This window comes from Pristiophorus japonicus, chromosome 13 (genome assembly GCF_044704955.1).
Source record: "Pristiophorus japonicus isolate sPriJap1 chromosome 13, sPriJap1.hap1, whole genome shotgun sequence".
Classification (NCBI taxonomy): Eukaryota; Metazoa; Chordata; class Chondrichthyes; family Pristiophoridae; genus Pristiophorus; species Pristiophorus japonicus.
In genome coordinates, this window is record NC_091989.1 from 7,205,646 (window position 1) to 7,232,799 (window position 27,154).

The 27,154-nt window shown below is 47.5% G+C and overlaps 1 protein-coding gene across 1 annotated transcript in view; it reads right to left on the reverse strand.

Moving 5' to 3' along the window:
* The window catches only part of dhtkd1 (dehydrogenase E1 and transketolase domain containing 1), a 99,943-nt gene that overhangs the window by 36,149 nt on the left and 36,640 nt on the right, over window positions 1-27,154 (reverse strand). The window contains exons 3-10 of the mRNA XM_070897105.1: window positions 25,843-26,054; window positions 20,935-21,129; window positions 18,224-18,493; window positions 15,880-16,051; window positions 12,037-12,235; window positions 10,297-10,609; window positions 6,723-6,807; window positions 759-898 (exon numbers count right to left, since the gene is read on the reverse strand). Of these exons, the coding sequence (XP_070753206.1) occupies window positions 759-898; window positions 6,723-6,807; window positions 10,297-10,609; window positions 12,037-12,235; window positions 15,880-16,051; window positions 18,224-18,493; window positions 20,935-21,129; window positions 25,843-26,054 (1,586 nt within the window). The remainder of the gene's footprint in view (window positions 1-758; window positions 899-6,722; window positions 6,808-10,296; window positions 10,610-12,036; window positions 12,236-15,879; window positions 16,052-18,223; window positions 18,494-20,934; window positions 21,130-25,842; window positions 26,055-27,154) is intronic.

Genomic DNA, 27,154 nt, shown 5'->3' on the forward strand with positions numbered 1-27,154 from the left:
CACCAATTTGCACCTCAGATGTGAAGATGTTTATTATCAAGTTCCATATGATGGGTTCTTAATAAGTTCAAACATTCTGACCAAAGGCAGAAATAAACTTGATCTTCTCTGATGAACACAAGAAAATTAAGTCGGCCACAGTTTGTTAACTTTAAGTGTGAAATGTTGGTCATTAGAGTAGCTTCAGGGAACGGCAAAACACAGAGCAGGCAGAATCTTCCAACCCCTCTGTGCTTTCCATCCGCTGTCAGCAAATGACCAGAAATCTTCAGAACAGCTTCTTAGAAATTTACAGCACAGGAGGAGGCCATTCGGCTGATTCTGTCCGCGCCGGCCGACAAAGAGCTACCCAGCCTAATCCCACTTTTCAGCTCTCGGTCCGTAGCCCTGTAGGTTACGGCACTTCAAGTGCACATCCAAGTACTTTTTCAATGTGGTGAGGGTTTCTGCCTCTACCACCCTTTCAGGCAGTGAGTTCCAGACCCTCTGGGTGAAATAATTCTCCTCAAATCTTCCCCACAATTACTTTAAATCTAAGCACCCTGGTTGTTGACCCCTCTGCCAAGGGAAACAGGTCCTTCCTTACCACTCTACCTAGGCCCCTCATAATTTTACACACCTCAAAAAAGGTTTATTGAAATAAAAAACACATATCTACTGGCTCCGTCACAAACAAGAAAGCTTAAAATGTGTCCACAAGCAAAGACTTCCGTTCTATTTTGCAGAGGTGATGGACGCTGTTCATTTTGATCTTTTACCTCAAAAAATCCTTTTTGTTCTGGACTCAAGTAGTTGAGCGGGATGTAAGTCTCACTGGTTTCCTGGCAAACGACCATTGCGTGTCGCTGGCTGAACGTGCCACGGCCAACATCCTGTCCGCTGATGCGCACGTTAAAATCTTTGCCAAAAAGAAAATAGCGTTTTTAATCAAATACTGCAAATTTACACAGACAGTTTGCTGAAAGTTCTTCAGAATAGTAACAGGTTATTAAAGAAAAGTTATATTAAAAACAAATCACAGTGTTAAAAACTACAAGCTCCGGTGTCAATAACACTTTTAAACTTGTTATTTTGCCCAGTTCTCTCCTCAGATCGGTGCAATTTACGGACTCTTGTTGGATTGTGTTTCCGGGCTCCCAGCAGCCCTATCGCACCCTGCACAGAACACAAATATTCTGTGTGAGCCGAGATAGGAACGGTGTCAGCAGAATGTGGAAGACATCACTGTAGCATAGTGGTTAGGTTACTGCGCTCGTAATCCAGAGACAGAAGTTCAATCCCCACCAGGGCAGCTGGGGAATTTAAATTCAAGTTAAATAAATAAATCAGGAATAAAAAGCTAGTATCACTGATGGTGACTGTGAAACCACTGGATTGTTGTAAAAACCCATTGGGTTCTCTATGCTCACAGGTTCATACATTACATTTCCCTAAAGGACATCAGTGTGCTCACAGGTTTGTTGAGCTGGGAGTGGCTTAGCCAGTCATGTGACGTTCACAAGCCTCAATAAAACCCCAGCCAGTTGGATTCGGGGGGATCCACGATGAGGCAGGTGGTTGTGAGCCTGGTGAATGAACTGGTAATGTGTCGTGTGATTGTTAAGTCTTTTGCTAATAAGCCAATTAGTTCTGAATAGCAATGAATTCTTAAGCAAAGAACCCATGACGCAAATACATTACAGGAAGGAAATCTGCCTACATGTGACCCTAGACCCACAGTAATACGATTAACTTTTTAAGCCGAGCAAGCCACTCAATTAAGAACATAAGAATTAGGAACAGGAGTAGGCCATCTAGCCCCTTGAGCCTGCTCCGTCATTCAACAAGATCATGGCTGATCTGGCCGTGGATTCAGCTCCACTTATCCGCCCTCTCCCCATAACCCTTAATTCCCTTATTGGTTAAAAATCTATCTATCTGTGATTTGAATACATTCAATGAGCTAGCCTCAACTCCTTCTTGGGCAGAGAATTCCACAGATTCACTTCTCAACTTGGTTTTAAATTGGCTCCCCTGTATTTTGAGGCTGTGCCCCCTAGTTCTAGTCTCCCCGACCAGTGGAAACAACCTCTCTGCCTCTATCTTGTCTATCCCTTTCATTATTTTAAATGTTTCTATAAGATCACCCCTCATCCTTCTGAACTCCAACGAGTAAAGACCCAGTCTACTCAATTTATCAGAAGGTAACCCCCTCATCTCCAGAATCAGCCGAGTGAATCGTCTCTGAACCCCCTCCAAAGCTAGTACATCCTTCCTGACGCAAGGTGACCAAAACTGCACACAGTACTCCAGGTGCGGCCTCACCAATACCCTGCACAGTTGCAGCAGGACCTCCCTGCTTTTGTACGCCATCCCTCTCGCAATGAAGGCCAACATTCCATTCGCCTTCCTGATTACCTGCTGCACCTGCAAACTAACTTTTTGGAATTCATACACAAGGAAAAAAACCAAAAAAAGAAAAACACAAAAAAAAAAAAAAAGGGGGGAAAAAAAGGGCCTTGTAAATGTCTGGAGTGTCACCCAGGTCGGGTGGCACTCTTTAATGTTTTATGTTTTCGCAGGTAAACTCAAAAGAGTTTCATACACAAGGACCCCCAGGTCCCTCTGCACCGCAGCATGTTGTAATTTCTCCCCATTCAAATAATATTCCCGTTTACTCTTTTTTTTTCCCAAGGTGGATGACCTCACATTTTCCGACATTGTATTCCATCTACCAAACCTTAGCCCATTCGCTTAACCTATCTAAATCTCTTTGCAGCCTCTCGGTGTCCTCTAACAACCCGCTTTCCCACGAATCTTTGTGTCATCTGCAAATTTTGTTACACTGCACTCTGTCCCCTCTTCCAGGTCATCTATGTATATTGTAAACAGTTGTGGTCCCAGCACCGATCCCTGTGGCACACCACTAACCACCAATTTCCAACCCGAAAAGGACCCATTTATCCCGACTCGCTGCTTTCTGTTCGCCAGCCAATTCTCTATCCATGCTAATACATTTCCTCTGACTCCGCGTACCTTTATCTTCTGCAGTAACCTTTTGTGTGGCACCTTATCGAATGCCTTTTGGAAATCTAAATGCACCACATCCATCGGTACACCTCTATCCATCATGCTCGTTATATCCTCAAAGAGTTCCAGTAAATTAGTTCAACATGATTTCCCCTTCATGAATCCATGTTGCGTCTGCTTGATTGCACTATTCCTATCTAGATGTCCCGCTATTTCTTCCTTAATGATAGCTTCAAGCATTTTCCCCACTACAGATGTTAAACTAACCGGCCTATAGTTATCTGCCTTTTGTCTGCCCCCCTTTTTAAACAGAGGCGTTACATTAGCTGCTTTCCAATCCGATGGTACCACCCCAGAGTCCAGAGTATTTTGGTAGATTATAACGAATGCATCTGCTATAACTTCCGCCATCTCTTTTAATACCCTGGGATGCATTTCATCAGGACCAGGGGACTTGTCTACCTTGAGATCCATTAGCCTGCCCAGCACTACCCCGCTAGTGATAGTGATTGTCTCAAGGTCCTCCCTTCCCACATTCCCATGACCAGCAATTTTTGGCATGGTTTTTGTGTCTTCCACTGTGAAGACCGAAGCAAAATAATTGTTTAAGATCTCAGCCATTTCCACATTTCCCATTATTAAATCCACCTTCTTATCTTCTAAGGGACCAACATTTACTTTAGTCACTCTTTTCCATTTTATATATCGGTAAAAGCTTTTACTATCTGTTTTTATGTTTTGCGCAAGTTTACTTTCGTAATCTATCTTTCCTTTCTTTATTGCTTTCTTAGTCATTCTTTACTGTCGTTTAAAATTTTCCCAATCTTCTAGTTTCCCACTAACCTTGGCCACCTTATACGCATTGGTTTTTAATTTGATACTCTCCTTTATTTCCTTGGTTATCCACGGCTGGTTATCCCTTCTCTTACCGCCCTTCTTTTTCACTGGAATATATTTTTGTTGAGCACTATGAAAGAGCTCCTTAAAAGTCCTTCACTGTTCCTCAATTGTGCCACCGTTTAGTCTGTGTTCCCAGTCTACTTTAGCCAACTCTGCCTTCATCCCAGGTAGTCCCCTTTGTTTAAGCATAGTACGCTCGTTTGAGACACTACTTCCTCACCCTCAATCTGTATTACAAATTCAACCATACTGTGATCACTCATTCCGAGAGGCCTCACCGCGCACCTCGAGCTCCCGCCTCCGACTGCCGCTGCCTCTCGGTACCGCTGGGCCTTTATAGGCCTCAACACGCACCTCGAGCTCCCTCCTCTCGGTACCGCTGGGCCTTTTGTCGGCCTCACCAACGCCACGAACTCCCGCCGCTGACTGCCGCCGGGCCTTTATCGGCCTCACCAACGCCACGAACTCCCGCCTCTGATTAGAGTTGGGCGATAAATGTTGGCCTTGCCACCGGTGCCCACATCCCATCAATTAATTTTTTTTTTTTTTTTTTTTTTTTTGAGTTCACACACACACACATTTTCCAGTGGCCGTCAATCCTTGGTCAGGAACCCTGGATGGTTGGTTTTCCGCTTCGCAGTTCACAGAGACCAATTGCCTTAAATCTTACACTAGGCCAAGATAAGTTAACTCGGTGCAAGATTTCTCGAAAATAAGCGTGATCAAATATGTTATCGACACCGAGGCATCCCACCCCTCTGCTCGTAGGTTTCTTTTTAGTATTCAAGCACCATCGACATATTGTTCCATAATTCAGTGTCAGCCATGGCTCAGTGGGCAGCACTCTCGCCTCTGAGCCAGAAGGTTGTGGGTTCAAGTCCCACTCCAGGAACTTGAGCACATAAATCTAGGCTGACTCTCCAGTGCAGTGTGGCAATGTATTTGCATCTAAGCTGATACCATACGGTATTTGTGTGCCCCTTGCAATATATTACAAGAGGGAGTCCTGGTCCTTCCAGAACTTTCTGCATAAAATCAGTCAGCTTGCATAAACAGCTAAACCTGGTTGGAGATGGCTGATGGCCATCAGACAGCTAGGAGACAAGTCATGCTGAGACAAGCACCCCCCCCCCCCCATGGTGCTCTCCTATTGTCTACACGACAAGAGTTCCATGTCACCCCACCCTTTTCTATGTACTCAAACCACCAGCCACTATCTCTTGTAGAGACCTCATCTTTTTGATGTAAACGATAAACTGACCAGGAAATTGAACAATCCTGACACAATACAAGACAGGTGATAGCCCATTACCTCATTCTCATGGAGTAATGGCCGGCTGGCCAACTGATAACCCTGACAAAAGGAAATATCTGTAAACCATGTCAGGACCAGGATATAGTAATTAGCTCTTTATCTGTATTCACTGACTGTGAGACAGAGCAATATACAGGGAGAGGCCATAACTTGGGTTTTATTGTATAAATATCTTGTGAAACTGTACCATTGCGGAGGTGTTCACTTAGCCCTTGACTGAGTGTAACCTGCCCCTTGCTAGCAAGTAAATTAAAGAAACTTCTGCCGGAGCTGTAAGCGTCGGAGTCATTCTTTTCGGAGGTCGAGATTTCGACAGCAGTGCTGCACTGTCGCAGGTGCCGTCTTTTGGATGAGACATTAAACCGAGGCCCCGTCTGCTCGCTCAGGCGGACGTAAAAGATCCCACGGCACTATTTTGAAGAAGAGCAGGGGAGTTATCCCCGGTGTCCTGGGGCCAATATTTATCCCTCAATCAACATCACTAAAACAGATTATCTGGTTATTATCACATTGCTGTTTGTGGGAGCTTGCTGTGCGCAAATTGGCTGCCGCGTTTCCTACATTACAACAGTGACTACACTTCAAAAGTACTTCACTGGCTGTAAAGCGCTTTGGGACATCAGGTGGTCATGAAAGGCACTATAGAAATGCAAATCCTTCTTTAAGGACCCCTTCAGATTGCAACCATCCACTTGTGTCTGTTGTGTAGTGGGAGTGAAAGAGGCCTGTTGGCCCCGCACTGGTAACCAGAGTGAGCCTCAGCGTAGCCGAGCCCAAGTTCATCCACCATCGTGACGTATTTATTATAACTGGACAATTCAGTCCCAGTTCGTCTCCTTCAAATTTATTGGGCTGGATTTTTGGATCTTCTGCGCTCCGTTTTTCGCCCGGGAGCGGCGACAATGGCAGGGTGGGGTGTTCTGGGCGGGCGGTCAGCCTCCAGCGCCCCGCGGTGATCCTCGGGTCGGGTTTAGCGGCAGCGCAGAGCAGCACCGCCCGGGAGAGCTACGCGCGGTGTGTGACGCCCCCGGTTACTACGCCGGCGCGAGTTTGAGCTCCTGCCCGACCAGTCCGCCCCGCAGCGCGCCCCGCACTGACCGCCTGGGAAATCAGGGCGGGCCAACCATGCCAACAGCGGAGAGGTGAGGAATGGACTCCTGAGACAAGTGTGATTGTTTGTTCTTGTCAATTTTTTCCCCCCCGATTTGTGTTGTGGTGGCGTGGGCGATGTATTGGGAATGTTTTTGTGGGTCGTTGTCCCCCGACCCCCCACGTCTCTCTGGGAACGCTCCTGGCCCGGCTCTTTAACTCGGGAGTTTCCCACGCTAACGCCCCGAGAGAGGTGGACAACGCCTCCCTTAGCGCTGCGCCCCCTGACTCAGGGCCCCAGCTGCCCAAACTTACCGACTGAGGCACAAACTGTTCCTGGGTGCTAACTTTCCCGCCCCGCCACCGTTATCACCCCGAAATGAGCAAAGCCGAAAATCCGGCCCATTACCTTGACAGAGCAAAGTTCCAATGGCCAGGGCTTCTGCTGCAGACCAGTCCAACTGTGTGCCCTCTTGCAGTTTCTGCAACCTAGCCTATACAGACATGGAGAGGAATTAAGCGGACTACACTTAGACAGACATTATTCCACAACCTCGGGTTGCGTAGCCCGTGGCTCAGGTCACAAAGCCACCACTCGGAGATGTGCTGCAGGGAAAGCAACTTGGGAAAATCCTGACCGGGATACTTTCATGAGCCTTCTTTCCTTTCTGAAATGGGTTTTGCATTGGCTCGGTGGCAGCGTCATTCCACTGGGTCAAATGAAGCTGGGTTCAAGTCCCACTCAGAGAGACTTCAGTACAAGCTTTAGTTTGGCACCTCAATGCAATACTGAGGGAGTTCTATGCTGTTGGGAGGGGCGGTCTTTCAGACGAGATGTTGAATTGAGGTCCCGTCTACCCTCCCAGGCAGATATAAAATATCTCTTTTCAAAAGAAGAGGAAGGGAGCGCACCTGGTCAAAATGTCTCAATCAACAATTCCGAAACAACAACAACTTGTATTTATATAGCGCCTTTAATGTAGTGAAACGTCCTAAGGCGCTTCACAGGAGTATTGAGAGATTTAAAAAATTTGACACCGAGCCGCATAAGGAGAAATTAGCGCAGGTGACCAAAAGCTTGGTCAAAGAGGTAGGTTTTAAGGAGCGTCTCGAAGGAGGAGAGAGAGGTCAAGAGGCAGAGAGGTTTAGGCAGGGAGTTCCAGAGCTTGGGGCCCAGGCAACAGAAGGCACGGCCACCGATGGTTGAGCGATTATAATCAGGGATGCTCAAGAGGGCAGAATTAGAGGAGCGCAGATATTTCGGGGGGTTGTGGGGCTGGAGGAGATTACAGAGATAGGGAGGGGTGAGGCCATGGAGGGGATTACAGGAGATAGGGAGGGGCATTACCTGGTAATTTACCTCACGACTGCACAGATTGCCTGCCGTGTTTCCTACATTACAAGTTGATTACACTTCAAAGGTACTTCAGTGGCTGGGTAATGTTTTGGGATGTCCTGAGGTTGTGAAAAGCACTATATAAATGCAGTCTTTCTTTGACGTAACAATGTTGCTCAATGGCGACTGAAACAAGTGAGCCATTTCATTTCCGTTCACAATAACACAGTGATGCAATTTGAAAAACTTAAGTCCTTAAAATAATATAACCTACAAAGCGAGCAATCATGCACAGAACAAAATTAATAAATCTAAAGTAGTGTTCTCTATGTGTCCAGGATAGGAAGGGCCCTTAGCAGAGGGGTCAACAACCAGGGGTCATAGATTTAAAGTAATTGGGGGGAGGTTTAGAGGAGGTATGAGGAGATATTTCTTCATCCAGAGGGTGGTGGGGGTCTGGAACTCACGGCCTGAAAGGGTGGTAGAGGCAGAAACCCTCACCACATTTAAAAAGTACTTGGATGTGCACCTGAAGTGCCGTAACCTACAGGGCTACGGACCCAGAGCTGGAAAGTGGGATTAGGCTGGGTAGCTCTTTGTCAGCCGGCACGGACACGATGGGTCGAAATGCCTAAAATATCTATGATTCTATGACCCTGCTCAGCGGCAGTAAAATGGCGAATGAGGTACGAGGTTACAGTAGCAGAGGGACAAGGTATAAATTAAAAAGGAACATGTATTGTCCAAAGCATTTAGATAATTGTGTGCCTCCCTGCTCAAGGACCCACAGGAAGGATATTATTGCTCTTTAGAGAGAAGATTATTTGGGGTATCAGCCATTTAAATTATGAGGATAAGTTACACTAGTTATTAAAGTACAGGCTCTGATCTAATTGCCATTTCCATGTTATAAAAGGGAATTGACAAAATTAATCCAGAAAACTAGTGACAGTAATGCTGACCATGAAACTACCAAATTGTCAGAAAAACCCATCTGATTCACTACTGTCCCTTTAGACAAGGAAATCTGCCGCCCTTACCCGGTCTGGCCGATATGTGACTCCAGACCCCACAGCAATGCCCTCTGAAATGGCCCAGCGAGACACTCAGTTGTGCGAAACCACTACGACAAAGTCAGCACTGTGGGAGCACCTTCACCACACGGACTGCAGCGGTTCAGGAAGGAGACTCACCACCACCTTCTCAAGGGGCAATTAGGGATGGGCAATAAATGCCGGCCTTGCCAGCGACGCCCACATCCCAGGAACAAATACATTTTTATTTACATTGTTTACTATGTTAAAGAGTTCAAATACCAGGGGACAAAAGTAACAAATTAGGAAATTTAAAAAAAATGATCACAGAATTACCATAATGCTGAACTTAAAATGGCATCGCTGCTAATTAAGGGTGCAGGATATTAGAGCTGTTTTCTGGCTCTGTTTGAACAATAAGTATGTATACAGCAATATTGGGAGACGGATCGCACAATGTTCCTCAGAGGGGTTCCCAACAATCCAATGCCAGAGCTGAAGCAAAAATCTGCTGAGAATCCATTGTAATAAGATAAATGTACAGCAATATAGCATAAACTGCCAAAGACCAAGCAAAAGGGAATACATCCTTTAAAGATGAAGAATGAGTGCTATGTGCTATCCGACACAGACTCGACAGGCCGAATGGCCTCCTTCTGAGCTGTAACCATTCTATGTTGGGCACAGCACTGTATCTGACAAAGGGGTCTTCACTGATCATACTGCATGGCAGATACAGTATAATGTAGATAAATGTGAGGTTATCCACTTTGGTGGCAAAAACACGAAGGGAGAATATTATCTGAATGGTGACAGGTTAGGAAAGGGAGAGGTGCAATGAGACCTGGGTGTCATGGTACATCAGTCATTGAAAGTTGGCATGCAGGTACAGCAGGCGGTGAAGGCGGCAAATAACATGTTGGCCTTCATAGTGAGGGGATCTGAGTCTAGGAGCAGGGAGATCTTACTGCAGTTGTGCAGGGCCTTGTTGAGGCCACACCTGGAATATTATGTTCAGTTTTGGTCTTCTAATCTGAGGAAGGACATTCTTGCTATTGAGGGAGTGCAGCGAAGGTTCACCAGACTGATTCCCGGGATGGCAGAACTGACATATGAAGAAAGACTGGATCGACTGGGCTTATATTCACTGGAATTTAGAAGAATGAGAGGGGATCTCATAGAAACATATAAAATTCTGATGGGATTGGACAGGTTAGATGCAGGAAGAATGTTCCTGATGTTGGGGAAGTCCAGAACCAGGGGTCACAGTCTAAGGATGAGGGGTAAGCCATTTAGGATCGAGATGAGGAGAAACTTCTTCACTCAGAGAATTGTGAACCTGTGGAATTCTCTACAAAAGGTTGTTGAGGCCAGTTCATTAGATATATTCAAAAGGGAGTTAGATGTGGCCCTTACGGCTAAAGGGATCGGGGGTATGGAGAGAAAGCAGGAATGGGGTACTGAAGTTGCATGATCAGCCATGATCATATTGAAGGGCCGAATGGCCTACTCCTGCACCTATTTTCTATGTTTCTATGTTTCAGTTTAGGATCAATGTGCATGTTAATAATTGAAGTGTGATTTATTGGCCCCCCCTTCCTGCTGACACCTACTTGTACATGTATCTTCATCAGGTGACTGTGCATGGCGATGTCCTCGGGAACCTCCACAGACTTGGCTCCCACATACTTGAGCAGATCAATGGGCATTCCGGTGTCCCATACGCTGATGCTGGCTGAAGGCTCCGCCAAGCCGCTCCAGTGGGCCTGGAGGTTGGAGGCAGTCGGACAGAATGAGGTCGTGTTCGACAGGTGGTCATTCAGTTTAGAATAATAAGAGGTTTTAATGTGGGACACTTCCTGCTCAGTCAGGAGGCCGTCTGCAACCAACTGCTCAGAGTACAAGTCAGGAATACTTTTACGGGATCTGTGGGAAAAAAACAGACTTGCATTTATATAGCGCCTTTCACGACCACCGCACGTCTCAAAGCGCTTTACAGCCAATGGAGTACTTTTTGGAGTGTAGTCACTGTTGTAATGTGGAAAAGGCAGCAGCCAATTTGCGCACAGCAAGCTCCCACAAACAGCAACGTGATAATGACCCAGATAATCTGTTTCAGTGATGTTGATTGAGCTCCGCTGGGCGGGCCACATCATCCGCATGCCCGACACGAGACTCCCAAAGCAAGCGCTCTACTTGGAACTCTTACATGGCAAGCGAGCCCCAGGTGCGCAGAGGAAACGTTTCAAGGACACTCTCAAAGCCTCCCTGATAAAGTGCAATATCCCCACCGACACCTGGGAGTCCCCGGCCAAAGACCGCCCTAAATGGAGGAAGAGCATCTGGGAGGGCGCTGAGCACCTCGAGTCTCGTCGCCGAGAGCATGCAGAAACCAAGCGCAGGCAACGGAAGGAGCGTGCGGCAAACCAGTCCCACCCTCCCCTTCCCTCAACCACTGTCTGTCCCACCTGTGACAGGGACTGTAATTCCTGTATTGGACTGTTCAGTCACCTGAGAACTCACTTTTAGAGTGGAAGCAAGTCTTCCTCGATTCCAAGGGACTGCCTATGATGATGATGATTCCAGACTAGGCAATATATGGATAGACACAATGCCCACTGATACTTTATTGATGTTACTTTGTTACCTCTAGACTTGACTATTCCAACGCACTCCTGGCTGGCCTCCCATGTTCGACCCTACGTAAACTAGAGGTGATTCAAAACTCGGCAGCACGTGTCCTAACTCGCACTAAGTCCCGCTCACCCATCACCCCCTGACCTACATTGGCTTCCGGTTAAGCAGCACATCAATTTCAAAATTCTCATCCTTGTTTTCAAATCCCTCCATGGCCTCGCCCCCTCCCTATCTCTGTAATCTCCTCCAGCCCCACAACAACAACAACACCCCCCACCCCCCCCCGTCTGCACTCCTCTAATTCTGCCCTCTTGAGCATCCCTGATTATAATCGCTCCACCATCGGTGGCCGTGCCTTCTGTTGCCTGGGCCCCAAACTCTGGAACTCCCTCCCTACACCTCTCTACCTCTCTACCTCTCTACCTCTCTACCTCTCTACCTCTCTACCTCTCTACCTCTCTACCTCTCTTTCCTCCTTCAAGACGCTCCTTAAAACCTACCTCTTTGACCAAGCTTTTGGTCACCTGCCCTAATTTCTCCTTATGCGGCTCGGTGTCAAATATTGTTTTATCTCATAACATTCCCGTGAAGCGGCTTGGGACGTTTCACTATGTTAAAGGCGCTATATAAAGACAAGTTGTTGTTGATATGGATGCATGTTCAACAGCTCATCAGTATCAATATCAATAAAGATCGGACTCCATTCTTTACCGCACCTGATGATTTTGTACATGGTGGGGTTTGTGAAGGTTGGCTCATCCAGCTCATTGTGGCCCCACTGCCTGTAGCAGAGCAGGTCGATGATCACGTCTTTGCGGAAACGCCGCTGATACTCAACAGCCAGCCTTGTGGCTCGAATCACTTCTTCAGCATCGTCTCCATTCACGTGAAGAACGGCACAATGAACCATCTTACCTGGAAGCACCAAAAATAAACATGTGGTTTTCAAACTAGACATCGTTGACAGAAGGGAAGCACATTCTAGCTGTACAGTCTGAACCAGCTGACGAAGAAAGAAAAATACTTGCATTTCTACAGCGCCTCTCACGACCACCGGACATCTCAAAGCGCTTTACAGCCAATAAAGTACTTTTGAAGTGTAGTCACTGTTGTAATGTGGGAAACGCAGCAGCCAGTTTGCGCACAGCAAGCTCCCGCACACAGCAATGTGATAATGACCAGATAAACTGTTTTAGTGATGATGATTGAGGGATAAATATTGGCCCCAGGACACCGGGGATAATTCCCCTGCTCTTCGTCGAAACAGAGCCATGGGATCATTTACATCCACCTGAGAGAGCAGACGGGGCCTCAGTTTAACGTCTCATCTGAAAGACGGCACCTCTGACAGTGCAGCACTCCCTCAGCACTGCACTGGGAGTGTCAGCTTGGATTTTTTTATGCTTTCAAGTTCCTGGAGTGCGACTTGAATCCATGACCTTCTGACTCAGTGTGCTACCCACTGAGCCACAGCTGACACTGGTGATCAGGTGAGCTCTCCTCTCGGTCACTGTAAGGATCCCTCTGTAAGTGGAATGCATTCTCTGCAGAAAGCTGCCTTTATTTTATCAATTTTACTGAAGAGCCACAAGAATTGGAACGCAAGAGTTGCTGCACTGATGCAGAATGGTTTCTCTTCCGAGTTCAGGGTTAAGCTACATTGTTCAGGAGAATGTTAGGTCCAAACGCATTTGGTACATTTGATAACAAGACCATCAACATTCTGGGGTCACCATTGACCAGAAACTTAACTGGACCAGTCATATAGGTACTGTGGCCACAAGAAGAAGTCAGAGGCTGGGTATTCTGCGGCGAGTGTCTCACCTCCTGACTCCCCAAAGCCTTTCCACCAGCTACAAGGCACAAGTCAGGAGTGTGATGGAATATTCTCCACTTGCCTGGATGAGTGCAGCTCCAACAACACTCAAGAAGTTCAACACCATCCAGGACAAAGCAGCCGCTTGATTGGCACCTCATCCACCACCTTCAACATTCACTCCCTCCACCACCGGCGCACCGTGGCTGCAGTGTGCACCATCTACAAGATGCACTGCAGCACCTCCCAAACCCGCGACCTCTACCTCCTAGAAGGACAAGGGCAGCAGGCGCATGGGAACACCACCACCTCCACGTTCCCCTCCAAGTCACACACCATCCTGACTTGGAAATATATCGGCCGTTCCTTCATCGTCGCTGGGTCACAATCCTGGAACTCCCTCCCTAACAGCACTGTGGGAGCACCTTCACCACACGGACTGCAGCGGTTCAAGGCGGCGGCTCACCACCACCTTCTCAAGGGGCAATTAGGGATGGGCAATAAATGCTGGCCTTGCCAGCGATGCCCACATCCCATAAACAAAGAAAGAAACTGTTTGATTACTAACATACATTCCATCAGACTATGTTAGATGCTAGAGCTGCACCACTACAGTTGGCTGAAAGTTGGGTTATGTGATTATGCTTATGATGAAGTTGTTAATAATTATAGCATGATCAGTCATACTGTCACTTTGCATTGAAACAAAGGGGTTTTGGGTGCACATCAACTGCAGACTGGCAGTGTGATTCAGATGGCTATGCAGTGCACTGTGTCCCTGAAGTGGGAGGTCCCGCAGGAAGTATTTTACAATGGTTCAAGTACATAAAGTGCAGTAATATGGAGACAATCGCTTTCAGGGTTCCACATACAGCTCAGATCCAATACAAGGGATTGGTGACTGGCTGCACAAGGCATCTGCAGACTGCAATCTGGTTGGTCCTGAAAGCCAATCGAGAGGCATCAGAGGTAGGAAAATTCAACAGCCAGCTGGTGCCGGCTTTCCCGGACCTGGTTGCCTTCGAAATTGGCACCAGAACTATTGTTCATGTGCATCACATTATAATATCATTATTCGCTTCTTCATCATGGGCTCAATCACAAAACCCAACTTCAGAGAATTCAAGTGGTGCAGCTGTAGCTGTGATCAACGGAACGCGGTCTGATGGAATGCGTGATAGTCAAACTACTAACAAAAAAAATGTACAACTCTCAGCATTAAGACTGCAGGTTAGGCTGGAGTCATCATAGGTGGGCAGAGGAAACGGTTGAAAGCCTCCCTGATAAAGTGCAACATCCCCACCGACACCTGGGAATCCCTGGCCAAAGACCGCCCTAAGTGGAGGAAGAGCATCCGGGAGGGTGCTGAGCACTTCGAGTCTCGTCGCCGAGAGCATGCAGAAAGCAAGTACAGACAGTGGAAGGAGCGTGCGACAAACCAGACTCCCCACCCTCCCTTTCCTCCAACCACTGTCTGTCCCACCTGTGACAGAGACTGTAATTCCCGTATTGGATTGTTCAGTCACCTGAGAACTCACTTTTAGAGTGGAAGTAAGTCTTCCTCGATTCCGGGGGACTGCCTGTGATGATGATGATGATGCTCAGAGGGAAGGGAAAGATAAATGTAACCAGAAATAACGGCTCCTGGGCAATGTTCCCCGCGAGCTGTGCTTGTTCTGCGTGGCCTGTTTCTTTTAATGCGCTGTCCCTTTAAATTTCTGCGCATGCGCAGTATTTACAACGTAAAAGGCGGAGAGTGGCCTGCGCGGGACCTTGCAGATTACTGAGCGGCCACACGCACGCAGCTGAGCGGGACCACTGCTCCCAAGTGGAATGTTTTCATGGTGAAAGTCGTCCCCTCGACATTTACCCTTTTCTTCAAAGATTGTTCTCTAATTGTTTCATCCACCAAAATTATAGCAAGGACCAAGTCAGAAGACTCTCTCAGCACCGGTGAAACAATATCCACAGCGGACCAACCTGCAGACGCCGCTGCATACGGTTCAGCAACATGCCAACCCTTAAAGCAATAGGGTTAGAGATTCGGTAGGATGGTGCCCCTTGGCGAGGGTGGGAACAGGGGCGCTAGAGGGTTTGCAGCCGCAAGTGTCGCCATTCGTGCCGCTCAGCAAATTCAGTGTGGCGGTACTGGCGAGGCTGAGGAGTATCGCCCGGGAGCACCGCGCCGGTGTGCAATGCCCCCGGTATCGACACGGCGGCAACATTTGGTTTGTGCAGCACCCGTAGCGCCCCCGCCAGAGAAAGCCGGCGTGCGGAGCTGTCCCGGGGCGCTACGGGAAGGAACGACTGCGTGAGGCACGTGTGTGAGTGATGTACTTTTTTTGCGATTTAACTTTATTTGGGGTGAGTAATGTATCGGGAATGTTTCTTGTTCCAATTCCTTTTGTTACGGGCAGGCCTCTCTCAGGGCGCTCCGAGGCCGGCTCTTTAGCGCGGGATATTCAGTTGCTCACCCGGCCTGGCGCCCCGAGAGAGGTGTGGAAACGCCTCCCTTAGCGCTCCGCCCCTCTCTCAGGACGCAATAAGTGAATGTGCTGGGTGCCATCGGTAACCATTTCCCGGCGCTAAGTGTAGTGACCGCCCGACATTAGCGCCTTAAAATCCCTCCAACCAAATTCCCAGCCCTACAGCGTCTCCGTCAGTTTGGTCTCGGGGTCACAGGTTGACATCATGCTTCTCTCATTGACAGTCAGCAGTCACAAGGTGCAGGGAATGAGCTTACCGACGTCACTGTTGTACAGTGAGGATTTGGACCTCTCAGCAGGAGTGGTGTAGCCCAACTGATTGTTGACGATCAGGTGAACACTCCCGCCGACTCTGTAGTGGGGGAGATTGGACAGAGTGAAGGTCTCAGCGACAATACCTTGTCCGGGGAAAGAGGCATCACCGTGTACCTGCAGCGGGTGTGGTGGGGGGGGGTGGGGGGAGAGAAAGCCCATCATCTTCAAACGGCTACACAATCATCCAACAATGACGACACGGAAGGAGGCCATTCGGCCCATCGTCTCTGCGCCGGCCGACAAAGAGCCACCCAGCCTAATCCTATTTTCTAGCTCTCGGTCCGTAGCCCCTGTAGGTTACGGCACTTCAAGCACACATCCAAGTACTTTTTAAATGTGATGAGGGTTTCTGCCTCTACCACCCTTTCAGGCAGTGAGTTCCAGACCCCCACCATCCTCTGGGTCAAGAAATTTTCCCTCAAATCTCCTCTAAACCTTCTACTATTTACTTTAAATCTCTGCTCCCTGGTTGTTGACCACTCTGCCAAGAGAAACAGGTCCTTCCTATCCACTCTATCCAGGCCCCTAAATGTCTACAGGTGTCATGAGTTTCAGAGCTATCTCCTCGAATTATAGAAAATCACAACACAGAAGTAGGCCATTCGGCCCATCGTGTTGGTCAAAAAAGAGCTACCCAGCCTAATCCCATTTTCCAGCTCTTGGTCTGTAGCCCTGCAGGTTACGGCACTTCAAGTGCACATCCAGGTACTTTTTTTAAAAATGTGGTGAGGGTTTCTGCCTCTACCACCCTTTCAGGCAGTGAGTTCCAGACCCCCACCACCCTCTGGATGAAGACATTTTTCCTCATCTCCCTCTAATCCTCCTACCAACTACTTTAAATTGATGCCCCCTGGTTATTGACCCCTCTGTTACATAATAGGTGTTAGTTATTTAGCTTTGAAACAACATTGTTTCAGAATTAAAACAAAATGTATACACTATCTGAAAAATGTTAAATATTTCTGGATGATGGGTATGCATAGTATATTTGAGACAGTGTCTGAGAATATTTGTACAATATGTAAATGTTCAAAAAAGTTTTAAGAGGGGGCAAGGGATTTGCTTTACAATTTTTTTTTGAATGGGACAGTGAATAGAGGTCCTGTATGCTTGTTCAGGTGGGCTTTAACAACCCATGGCACTATTCAAAGAGCCGTTCCCCCATTGTCCGACCAATGTTTCCAATAGCATGACTAAATCATCAACTGTTCATGCACCTCGATGTCTGTGGGGTTTGCTGGTGTAGAACGATGACCATGCTTGCCTACAGTCACAGAATCATAGAATGGTTACAGCACAGAAGGAGGCCATTCGACCCATCGAGCCCGTGCCGGCTCTCTGCAAGAGCACCTCAGCCAGTCCCACTCCCCCGCCCTTTCCCCGTAGCCCTGAAAATTCTTTTCCTTCAGGCACTTATCCACTTCTCCTTTTGAAAGCCACAATTGAGTCTGCCTCCACCACCCTCTCAGGCCCCACATTCCAGATCCTAACTGTTATATATGTAAACTTGTATTTACTCTGTATAGCCACCAGAGGGCTCATCTCCTGGAGTCCCAAGGGATCCCATAATCCCTTGGGAGCGCAGGTATTTAAGGAGGCCTCATAGGCAAAGAGCCGTTATAAAAATGCATATATATGTTTTTTTTTTAATTTAAAAATGAGCTTCTAAAACCAATTCCTCTTTCTTCTGACCAGGACATTCCAGTGATTGCGTCAATGAAGTCAGTTATTTTGCTTTAAAGAAAATAAAACTAACCGACAGCATTGACTATGTTTCCTACGAGTTTAGTTTTCGGTATGTGTTTGTATAAGAACATAAGATTTAGGAGCAGGAGTCGGTCATTCGGCCCCTCGAGCCTGCTCTGCCATTTAATAAGATCATGGCTGATCTTCTACCTCCACTGCCTAGAAGGACGAGGGCAGCAGGCGCATGGGAACATCACCACCTCCAAGTTCTCCTCCAAGTCACACACCATCCTGACTTGGAAATATATCGGCCGTTCCTCCATTGTCGCTGGGCCAAAATCCTGGAACTCCCTCCCGAACAGCGCTGTGGGAGCACCATCACCACACGGACTGCAGCGGTTCAAGAAGGCGGCTCACCACCACCTTCTCAGGGGGCAATTAGGGATGGGCAATAAATGATGGCCTTGCCAGCGACGCCCACATCCCAGGATAAATAAAAAAATCTCCACTTCCCTGCACTATCCCCATATCCCCCCATTCCATTAATATTCGAAAATCGAACGATCTCTGCCTTGGGTGCAGCATGCGTAGATTCCTGACCTGGACACAAATGACTTTGTCGCCTGGCCGTGCAGAGCCACTCGGTGAATAATCCCCATCGTGCCGGGACTGCTGCCTGCCGCGGGTTTTACCGACAGCAACCGGGTTGACTGCCTCCAGGTGGGAGGGGTTGGGCAGCATGGTGACGTGCAGCGGTTGGTCCATGCCGAAGTCCAGGTCCAGGGAGGCCGTCAGATGAGACAAGACGTCTCCAGTGGCTGGGGAGTTCTCCGGAAACTCGCTTAATCCATGCATTTTGCGAAACATCAACTGGAAATAAAATCGAGAAAGATTTTTCAGCGCACCAATATAACGGAGCAAGTATATTGCCAACCGAACCCCATCCAAATTTTGTGCAATGCTGCAGCTAGAGGCACGGAGCCAACATCATAAATACAAGATTAAACATTACAATAGTAGGTTGTTTGGCAGAAATTATGACTTATCACGCCATAGAAAATTAATTAATACCGGAATGCACCAGCACCAACTTTTTTTGGCATGTTTATACAATCATAGAATAATTATGGCACAGAAGGAGGCCATTCAGCCCATCGTGTCCGCGCCGGTCGACCAAGAGCTCCCACTTTCCAGCTCTTGGTCCGTAGCCCTGTAGGTTATGGCACTTCAAGTGCACATCCAAGTACTTTTTAAATGTGGTGACGATTTCTGCCTTTACCACCCTTTCAGGCCGTGAGTTCCAGATCCCCACCACCCTCTGGGTGAAGAAATTTCCCCTTAAATCCCCTCTAAACCTTCTACCAACCACTTTAAATCTATGCCCCCGTGGTTATTGACCTCTCTGCTAAGGGAAATAGAGTGGATAGGAAGGACCTATCTAGGGCCCTCAATTTTATACACCTCAATTAAATCTCCCCTCAGCCTCCTCTGTTGCATCGAAAACAACCCCAGCCTATCCAATCTTTCCTGATCGCTAAAGTTTTCCAGTCCTGGCAACATTCTCGTAAAATTCCTCCGCACCCTCTCTGGTGCAATTACATCCTTCCTGTAATGCGGTGACCAGAACTGCACGCAGTACTCCAGCTGTGGCCTAACCAGCGTTTTATACAGTTCAAGCATAAATTCTCTGCTCTTATATTCTATGCCTCAGCCAATAGATGTTTAGTGGGTAACTAGTGGACAAGAACAGCAACTTCACAACCTGACATGGGTTTCAGTGCCGTGTCTATCAGCAGGATTCTGTTGTTGCGAGGCTCTGGAGGAGCAGAGCGACTCGGACAGCAATTCCCGATTTCGGCATTTAACTGTGCACATGCGGACTCCGGAAGTTGCTGTCCGATTTACCCCATGATAACGGTGAGCGCGGATAGCCACGCCGTTACTTGCAATGCCAAATCCGCACCAATATCCCCTGCTGGAAGTGCAAAGGCACACTGGGTAAGCACAGGACACTGCTTGGCTCAGATGCCCCTCAGCTAAACTGTCTGCCAACATTCACTGTGCAGGTTCACAAATGACCAACGAGGCGGCAGAAGGTGACCACCACCGATAGATTCGTACCCGGTAAGGAGCTTCAGGAGGAAAGGAGAGAAAATTGGAAGGGGAAACGTTACGTTAAAGCACCTCAACACCAGAATTCTGAACTACTTAAAATAAGCATATTGTAACATGGGAAGGTTGTGGGTTCAGGTTCCACTCCAGAGACTTGAGCAGCCAGAGAAACGGCTGCCTTTCAGTTAGTATAAACAGACGCAGCCCTCTATAAATACGTCATTCTAATGTTGTGCAAAAGCGAAAGGCCAAATGATCTGTGTGTACCTGAATGTTTGTTTAACAGCTTGTAGCCGCCCTGCACATACTTTAGTCACGCCTTAGTCTGATTTTATAGATCACAAATCTAGACATTTTACTCGACCGTATTTCACCTGGGAATCCCTGGCCCAAGGCCACTCAGGGTGGAGAGGGGGCATCCGGGAAGGTGCGAAACATAGAACATAGGTGCAGGAGTAGGCCATTCGGCCCTTCGAGCCTGCACCGCCATTCAATAAGATCATGGCTGAACATGCAACTTCAGTACCCCATTCCTGCTTTCTCGCCATACCCCTTGATCCCCCAAGTAGTAAGGACTACATCTAACTCCTTTTTGAATATATTTAGTGAATTGGCCTCAACAACTTTCTGTGGTAGAGAATTCCACAGGTCCACCACTCTCTGGGTGAAGAAGTTTCTCCTCATCTCAGTCCTAAATGGCTTACCCCTTATCCTTAGACTGTGACCCCTGGTTCTGGACTTCCCCAACATCGGGAACATTCTTCCTGCATCTAACCTGTCTGAACCCGTCAGAATTTTCAACGTTTCTATGAGATCCCCACTCATTCTTCTGAATTCCAGTGAATACAAGCCCAGTTGATCCAGTCTTTCTTGATACGTCAGTCCCGCCATCCCGGGAGCAAGTCTGATTCACCTCGACTCGCTTCGCCGGGAGCAAGGGGAAACCAAGCGCAGACAGCGGAAGGAGTGCACGACAACCCAAGCACCTCACCCACCCGTCCCTCCAATCACCGTCTGCCCCACCTGTGACAGAGACTGTAGGTCCCGCATTGGTCTGATCAGTCACCTGAGAACTCATTTTTAGTGTGAAAGTAAGTCATCCTCGACCCCAAGGGACTGCTTAAGGGAGAGAGAGGAAGAGAGAGAGAGATTTCACATTTCAATCGTATCTTTCGGGCCTTTTCCCAATTATCGCTCACCTCAGGTGGGAATTGCAGGAGTCCAGTCAGTAGGTTCAGGCGCCCTCGATGGGGCAGTCCCAACACCACGTCAGTCACACCGTTCAATGCCGCCATTCGGAACAATTCGTGGAAAAATCCGATCATGCTTTCTGCTCCCTCGCCGCCATAACGTTTCACGGTGGAAAATTTAGTGGCCAAGAAATGGTCAAATTCCTGGTTAATAAACGCAAGTCATTAGTTAGCCTATTTACTATAATTACATGTCCCACCCAGAGAGAGAGATGTACAACACAACAGCAACTGGCATTTATATAGCGCCTTTAACGTTGTAAAGCATTCCAAGGCGCTTCACAGGAGCGTTAGCAAACAAAATTTAACACCGAGCCACATAAGATATTAGGGCCCGTGACCAAAAGCTTGGTGTTAGAGGTAGGTTTTATGGAGCGTCTTAAAGGAGGAATGAGAAGGAGAGATGGAGAGGTTTAGGGAGGGAATTCCAGAGCTTGGGGCCCAGGCAACAGAAGGCACGGCTACCAATGTTGGAGCGATTATAATCAGGGATTGCTCAGGAGGTCAGAATTGGAAGGGGGTTGTGGGGCTGGAGGATGTTACAGAGATAGGGAGGGGCTAGGCCATGGAGGGATTTGAACATGAGGATGAGAATTTTAAAATCGAGGCGTTGCTTAACCGGGAGCCAGTGTAGGTCAATGAGCACAGGGGGTGATGGGTGAGCGGGACTTGGTGCGAGTTAGGACATGGGCAGCAGAGTTTTGGAAGACTTAAAGTTTACGGAGTGTAGAACGTGGGAGACCAGCCAGGAATGCGTTAGAATAGTCGACACACAAAAGAGGTGTGTTAAATTTGTTTTAAAACAACTTGTATTTATATAGCATCTTTAACGTAGTGAAACGTCCCAGGGTGCTTCACAGAAGTATTACGCAACGATGCCTCCGCAAGATCCTGCAAATCACCTGGGTGGACAGACACACTGACGTCAGTGTTCTGGATCAGACCAACATCCCCAGCATCGAAGCACTGACCACACTCGACCAGTTCCGTTGGGCGGGCCACATTGTCCACATGCTCGACACGAGACTCCCAAAGCAAGCGCTCTACTCGTGACTCCTACACGGCAAGCGAGCCCCAGGTGGGCAGAGGAAATGTTTCAAGGACACCCTCAAAGCCTCCCTGATAAAGTGCAACATCCCCACTGACACCTGGGAGTCCCTGGCCAAAGATCACCCCTAAGTGGAGGAAGAGCATCCGGGAGGGAGCCGAGCACCTCGAGTCTCGCCACGGGAGCATGCAGAAAACAAGCGCAGGCAGCGGAAAGAGCGTGCGGCAAACCTTTCCTTTCCTTCACCCTTTCCTTCAACCACTGTCTGTCCCACCTGTGACAGAGACTGTAATTCCTGTATTGGACTGTACAGTCACCTGAGAACTCACTTTTAGAGTGGGAGCAAGTCTTCCTCGATTTCCTATGATGATACACAATAAGAATTTGTCACCGAGCTGCATAAGTAGAAATTAGCGCAGGTGACAAAAAGCTTGGTCAAAGAGGTAGGTTTTAAGGAACGTCTTGAAGGAGGAAAGAGAGGTCGAGAGGCAGAGAGGTTTAGGGAGGGAGTTCCAGAGTTTGGAGCCCAGGCAGCAGAAGGCACGGCCACCGATGGTGGAGCGATTATAATCAGGGATGCTCAAGAAGTCAGAATTAGAGGAGTGCAGACATCTCGGGGGGGGTTGTGGGGCTGGAGGAGATTACGGAGATAGGGAGGGGCGAGGGCCATGGAAGGATTTGAAAACAAGGATGAGAATTTTGAAATTTTGAAAACAAATCGAACACATCTAGGGAACGAAATGAGAACCAATTCCAGAGTTATTAGCACGAGGATGATGGGGTAAACAGTTTGTCGTGAAGCTGCACAAGAAGCCTCCTCATTGGAACAAACATTGATTCTGTCCATCAGGGCAATTCCTCCAACAGATCATGTACAATCTGTAGCATCAAGGGTGCAACCCAACTGATATCGGAGTGAATAATTCCATGGAAAACTTTGAAGAGAAGCTCTGTGAATTGTTTCTTCCTCCTAAAAAGGTAATAAACTTACAAACTCCAATATATCAGCGTGACGCATTGAACCCTGACTGCTGACTGATGGTCTCTCCTTGGTCCCAGCATTATGCTCCAGATTTGCTTATCTGTGTTTGTGTCTTTGGATGGATCTATACCACACATCTCTCACTGTGTTTAGCCAATAAAGTGGAATGCCGACTAATCTGACTCCGGGTTTAGCAATTTTATTCTGATGCCCTCTAGTCCTGGGTCACAGCCTGAAATCAGTCAGTTGAGAGTTGAAGGGCACAGGGAGTTCGCACATTGCTCTTTCACATCTGGGAACTAGGTTCAGCCCGCTGGCTGAAACACCTCTATGTCCTCCCTCAGTATCCCATCCGAAATAAGTGTCGGGAGTCTCAAAAGAAAGACTTGGATTTATATAGCACCATTCACGGCCACCGGACGTCTCAAAGCGCTTGACAGCCAATGAAGTACTTTTTGGAGTGTAGTCACTGATGTAATGTGGGAAACATGGCAGCCAATTTGCGCACAGCAAGCTCCCACAAACAGTAATGTGATCATGACCAGATAATCTGTTTTTGTTATGTTGATTGAGGGATAAATATTGGCTCCAGGACACCGGGGATAACTCCCCTGCTCTTCTTCGAAATAGTGCCGTGGGATCTTTTACATCCACCTGAGAGCGCAGACGGGGCCTCGGTTTAACGTCTCATCTGAAAGGCGGCACCTCCGACAGTGCGGCATTCCTTCAGTACTGCACTGGAGTGTCAGCCTAGATTTTTGTGCTCAAGTCCCTGGGGTGGGACTTGAACCCACGACCTTGTGACTCAGAGGCAAGTGTGCTGCCCACTGAGCCACGACCTCCAGTCGGTTCTGTTGATTTGAACCCTGTGCATAAATTAGCCACAATTTGGCAATCTCGCCCCGAGAAGCTGTTAAGGGCGGCTGATGGAGAAGATGGAAAGATTCACGCTGGTGCAGTTTGGGTGCCCAGCCGACATTGGGGCAGAGACTGATTGTTGGGGCAGGTTCACTCTGCGCCTTATCCTGGAGTGCTCGGTATGGGGAGTGGACAACAAATGGTCATTGTCCGCCAATGACGTCGCTTACCTTGACGAGCACTGTTCATAGAATCATAGAAATTTACAGCACAGAAGGAGGCCATTCGGCCCATCGTGTCTGCATTGTTAAAAAGCCAATGGTGCACCTTCAGCTTGGACCTGGAGTTAGATTAGTAGACATTCCACTCTCTTGCCTAAACACACAGAGAGGGGTGCGATATAGACTCATCCAAAGCTGTATCGACACAGATAATCAAATGTCTTCCGGAACAGAATTCACCCTCCAATTTGATAATACTGAAAGAGCTATCACTGAAACTATTTACAAAAGGGGAGCACAAAAAAGGAATGAAAAGCATCAAGCTCAATGCATTTAGAAAGGAACAATCTACAAAATGCATTTTAAAACTTAAGATTTATTTTCTGCCTTGTAACCCAGATGGGGCAGTGTGTAACCGGGCCCACTTCCCCGTGTGTCACAGGGTATCGATATGAAACATTAACCTGCTGCTGCTCTTCTGGAGATGCAGATAGTCCTTCTTGACTTACACCCCCACTGTTATTGTGGAGCGGGGAACAAGGAGAGGTCGGTGACAATATTTACAGGTGCACTGAAGAGCCAAACTGAGATTAATGTCCCCCGATAATTACCAATAGACAACCTTGCCAATTAGGAATGCTTACAACGTATTCAATTCATTTTGCTTTCTTTCCAATCCTTTTCAATTGTACAATGACTTTGCTCAAGGAATGTAGAAGGGGGAAAGATATCCGCTTTCTACGATACTGCTGCAAACATTGAACAAGAGGAACATTTCTCCCAAAGTTGTGATCCAAGATTATTTTCAGTCCACTTTATTTGCACCTGTGAGCATGCTCACGGGCTGGTGGAGCTGTTGCACTGTGAGTGGCTTAGCCAGTTCACGTGATGTTCACAAGACTCAATAAAACCCCAGCCAGTTGGGTTCAGGGGATCCACGATGAGGCAGGTGGTTGTGAGCCTAGTGGATGAACCAGTAATGTGTAGTGTGATTGTTAAACCTTTGTTAATAAACAAACTAGTTCTTAATAGCAATGTGTTGCTGTGAATTCTTAAGCAAAGAACCCATGAAGCAAATACATTACAACTCCCTTCAAATGAAAGACTGAGATTTCAGAAAGAATTAAAATCCCAATTTTCAAATGATTTTTTGTGTTAACCTAGTAACGTGAACTACAAGTCCAAGTTCCTAACAGGAAATACCAGGCAGGTTGGGGCAGGGAAAAGATTCAAATCAAATCCTTGCGTCAAAAGCCTGGCACTCCCTCCCTGCCCCAGAGAGCTGTGGATATATTGAATATAGTTAAGGCAGAGATAGTCAGATTTTTGAGCGATAAGGGAGTAAAGGGTTATGGGGAGTGGGCAGGGAAGTGGAGCTGAGGCCAGGATCAGATCAGCCAATGATTTTATTGAATGGCGGAGCAGGCTCGAGGGGCCGAATGGCCTACTCCTGCTCCTATTTCTTATATTCTTATCAGCACTGTGGGAGCATCTTCTCCACATGGACTGCAGCGGTTCAAGAAGGTGGCTCACCACCACTTTCTCAAGGGGCAATTAGGGATGGGCAATAAATGCTGGCCTTGCCAGCGACGCCCACATCCCAGGAACGAATTTTTAAAAATCTGCCACATAACTGGCATAAATCACTATTATTCAATCTATATTTTATTCAACCATGTTAATTTCCACTCCCAGTGACAACTAGTCTTCTCCCATCCTCCATTCAGGTAGAACAGATCACATCTTACCTGAGACTCCAGCATCAACTTAGCTAAATGTCTTTTCTCTTCTTGAGTTAGAGTGTCTTGCTTGGCTTGTTCAAACCTTTGAGCGAACCAGTCCCTCTCCGCCATGGTCTCCAGCTGGCTAATCTCAACAGATATGTGCCCACAGTAAGTCTGGTCCAGATAGGCCAACACCTCCTCCAGAGTGGCTTCCTCCTTCACCAAGCTCAACATCCCTGGAAAATAATTTATCATTCTTTAGTACTTGTTCTGTTGTCTTTCCCAAAAAAAACACACTTCTCCCCTCACCCCTCCACCTTTGCATCATCCACTTTCACATTGTTATCACGGGGTGCTTCCATCTGAAAAGCGTTTTTTTATTAAACGCAGCAAGTGGTTAGGATCTGGAATGCGCTGCCTGAAAGGATGGTGGAGGCAGATTCAATCGTGACTTTCAAACGGGAGTTGGATAAGTACCTGAAGGTAAAAAATGTGCAGGACTACAGGGAAAGGGTGTGGGAGTGGGACTGGCTGAGGTGCTCTTGCAGAGAGCCGGCACGGGCTCAACGGGCCGAATGGCCTCCTTCTGCGCTGTAACCGTTCTATGATTCTATTAAATTTTCCATGAGATTATCCACAGTTGGAATTCAAAGTCAAACCTTTTGACTGGGACCGTTGCCAATTAATAGGAAGCAACAAACACTCCATTACTAGGCAGCAGTGAGCGGTGGTAACTATTCTCACCCATTCTCTCTTTTTCACTGAAATTGTTTTGATTACAGTACACATCACAATATACAACAATTTTAAACTAACTTGAAATCGAGTGTCCCCAGCACAATATACACAATGCAAGCTATAGTGCACCTGGCACATTGGGTTGTGAGTGAGAATTGCTTAGTTTCTGGACAGCCCTGATGAACGATGCCAGGGGTGGCAGTGAGTGGGTACTGCCATGCTTGCCCACAGTCAGTGTCTGATAGATTTCACTGTACCCCTGCCGCATCTGTTTCCTAACGAAGCGCTCTCCCATTAAATGGTTAAGATTATGCCACTCATTTAATCGTTGGAATAGCAGTTCACTCCCACCTAAAGCTCAAACATGGCTCCAAGTCTTTGCAGGTTCCTGCCTACCAGCTGAATGGATGTGAACTCATTACAAGACATACACATGAAGGAGAGAGAGTGAGAGAGCGAAAGAGCGGGAGGGAGAGGGACAGAGAGCTAGGGTTTTTATAGATTAGATAGATAGATAGATAGATAATATTCAATGGTTGCCATATTGATTTGCCTTAAAAGCCCGTATAAAAACCTGTAGCTGTCTTATCCTGACCTG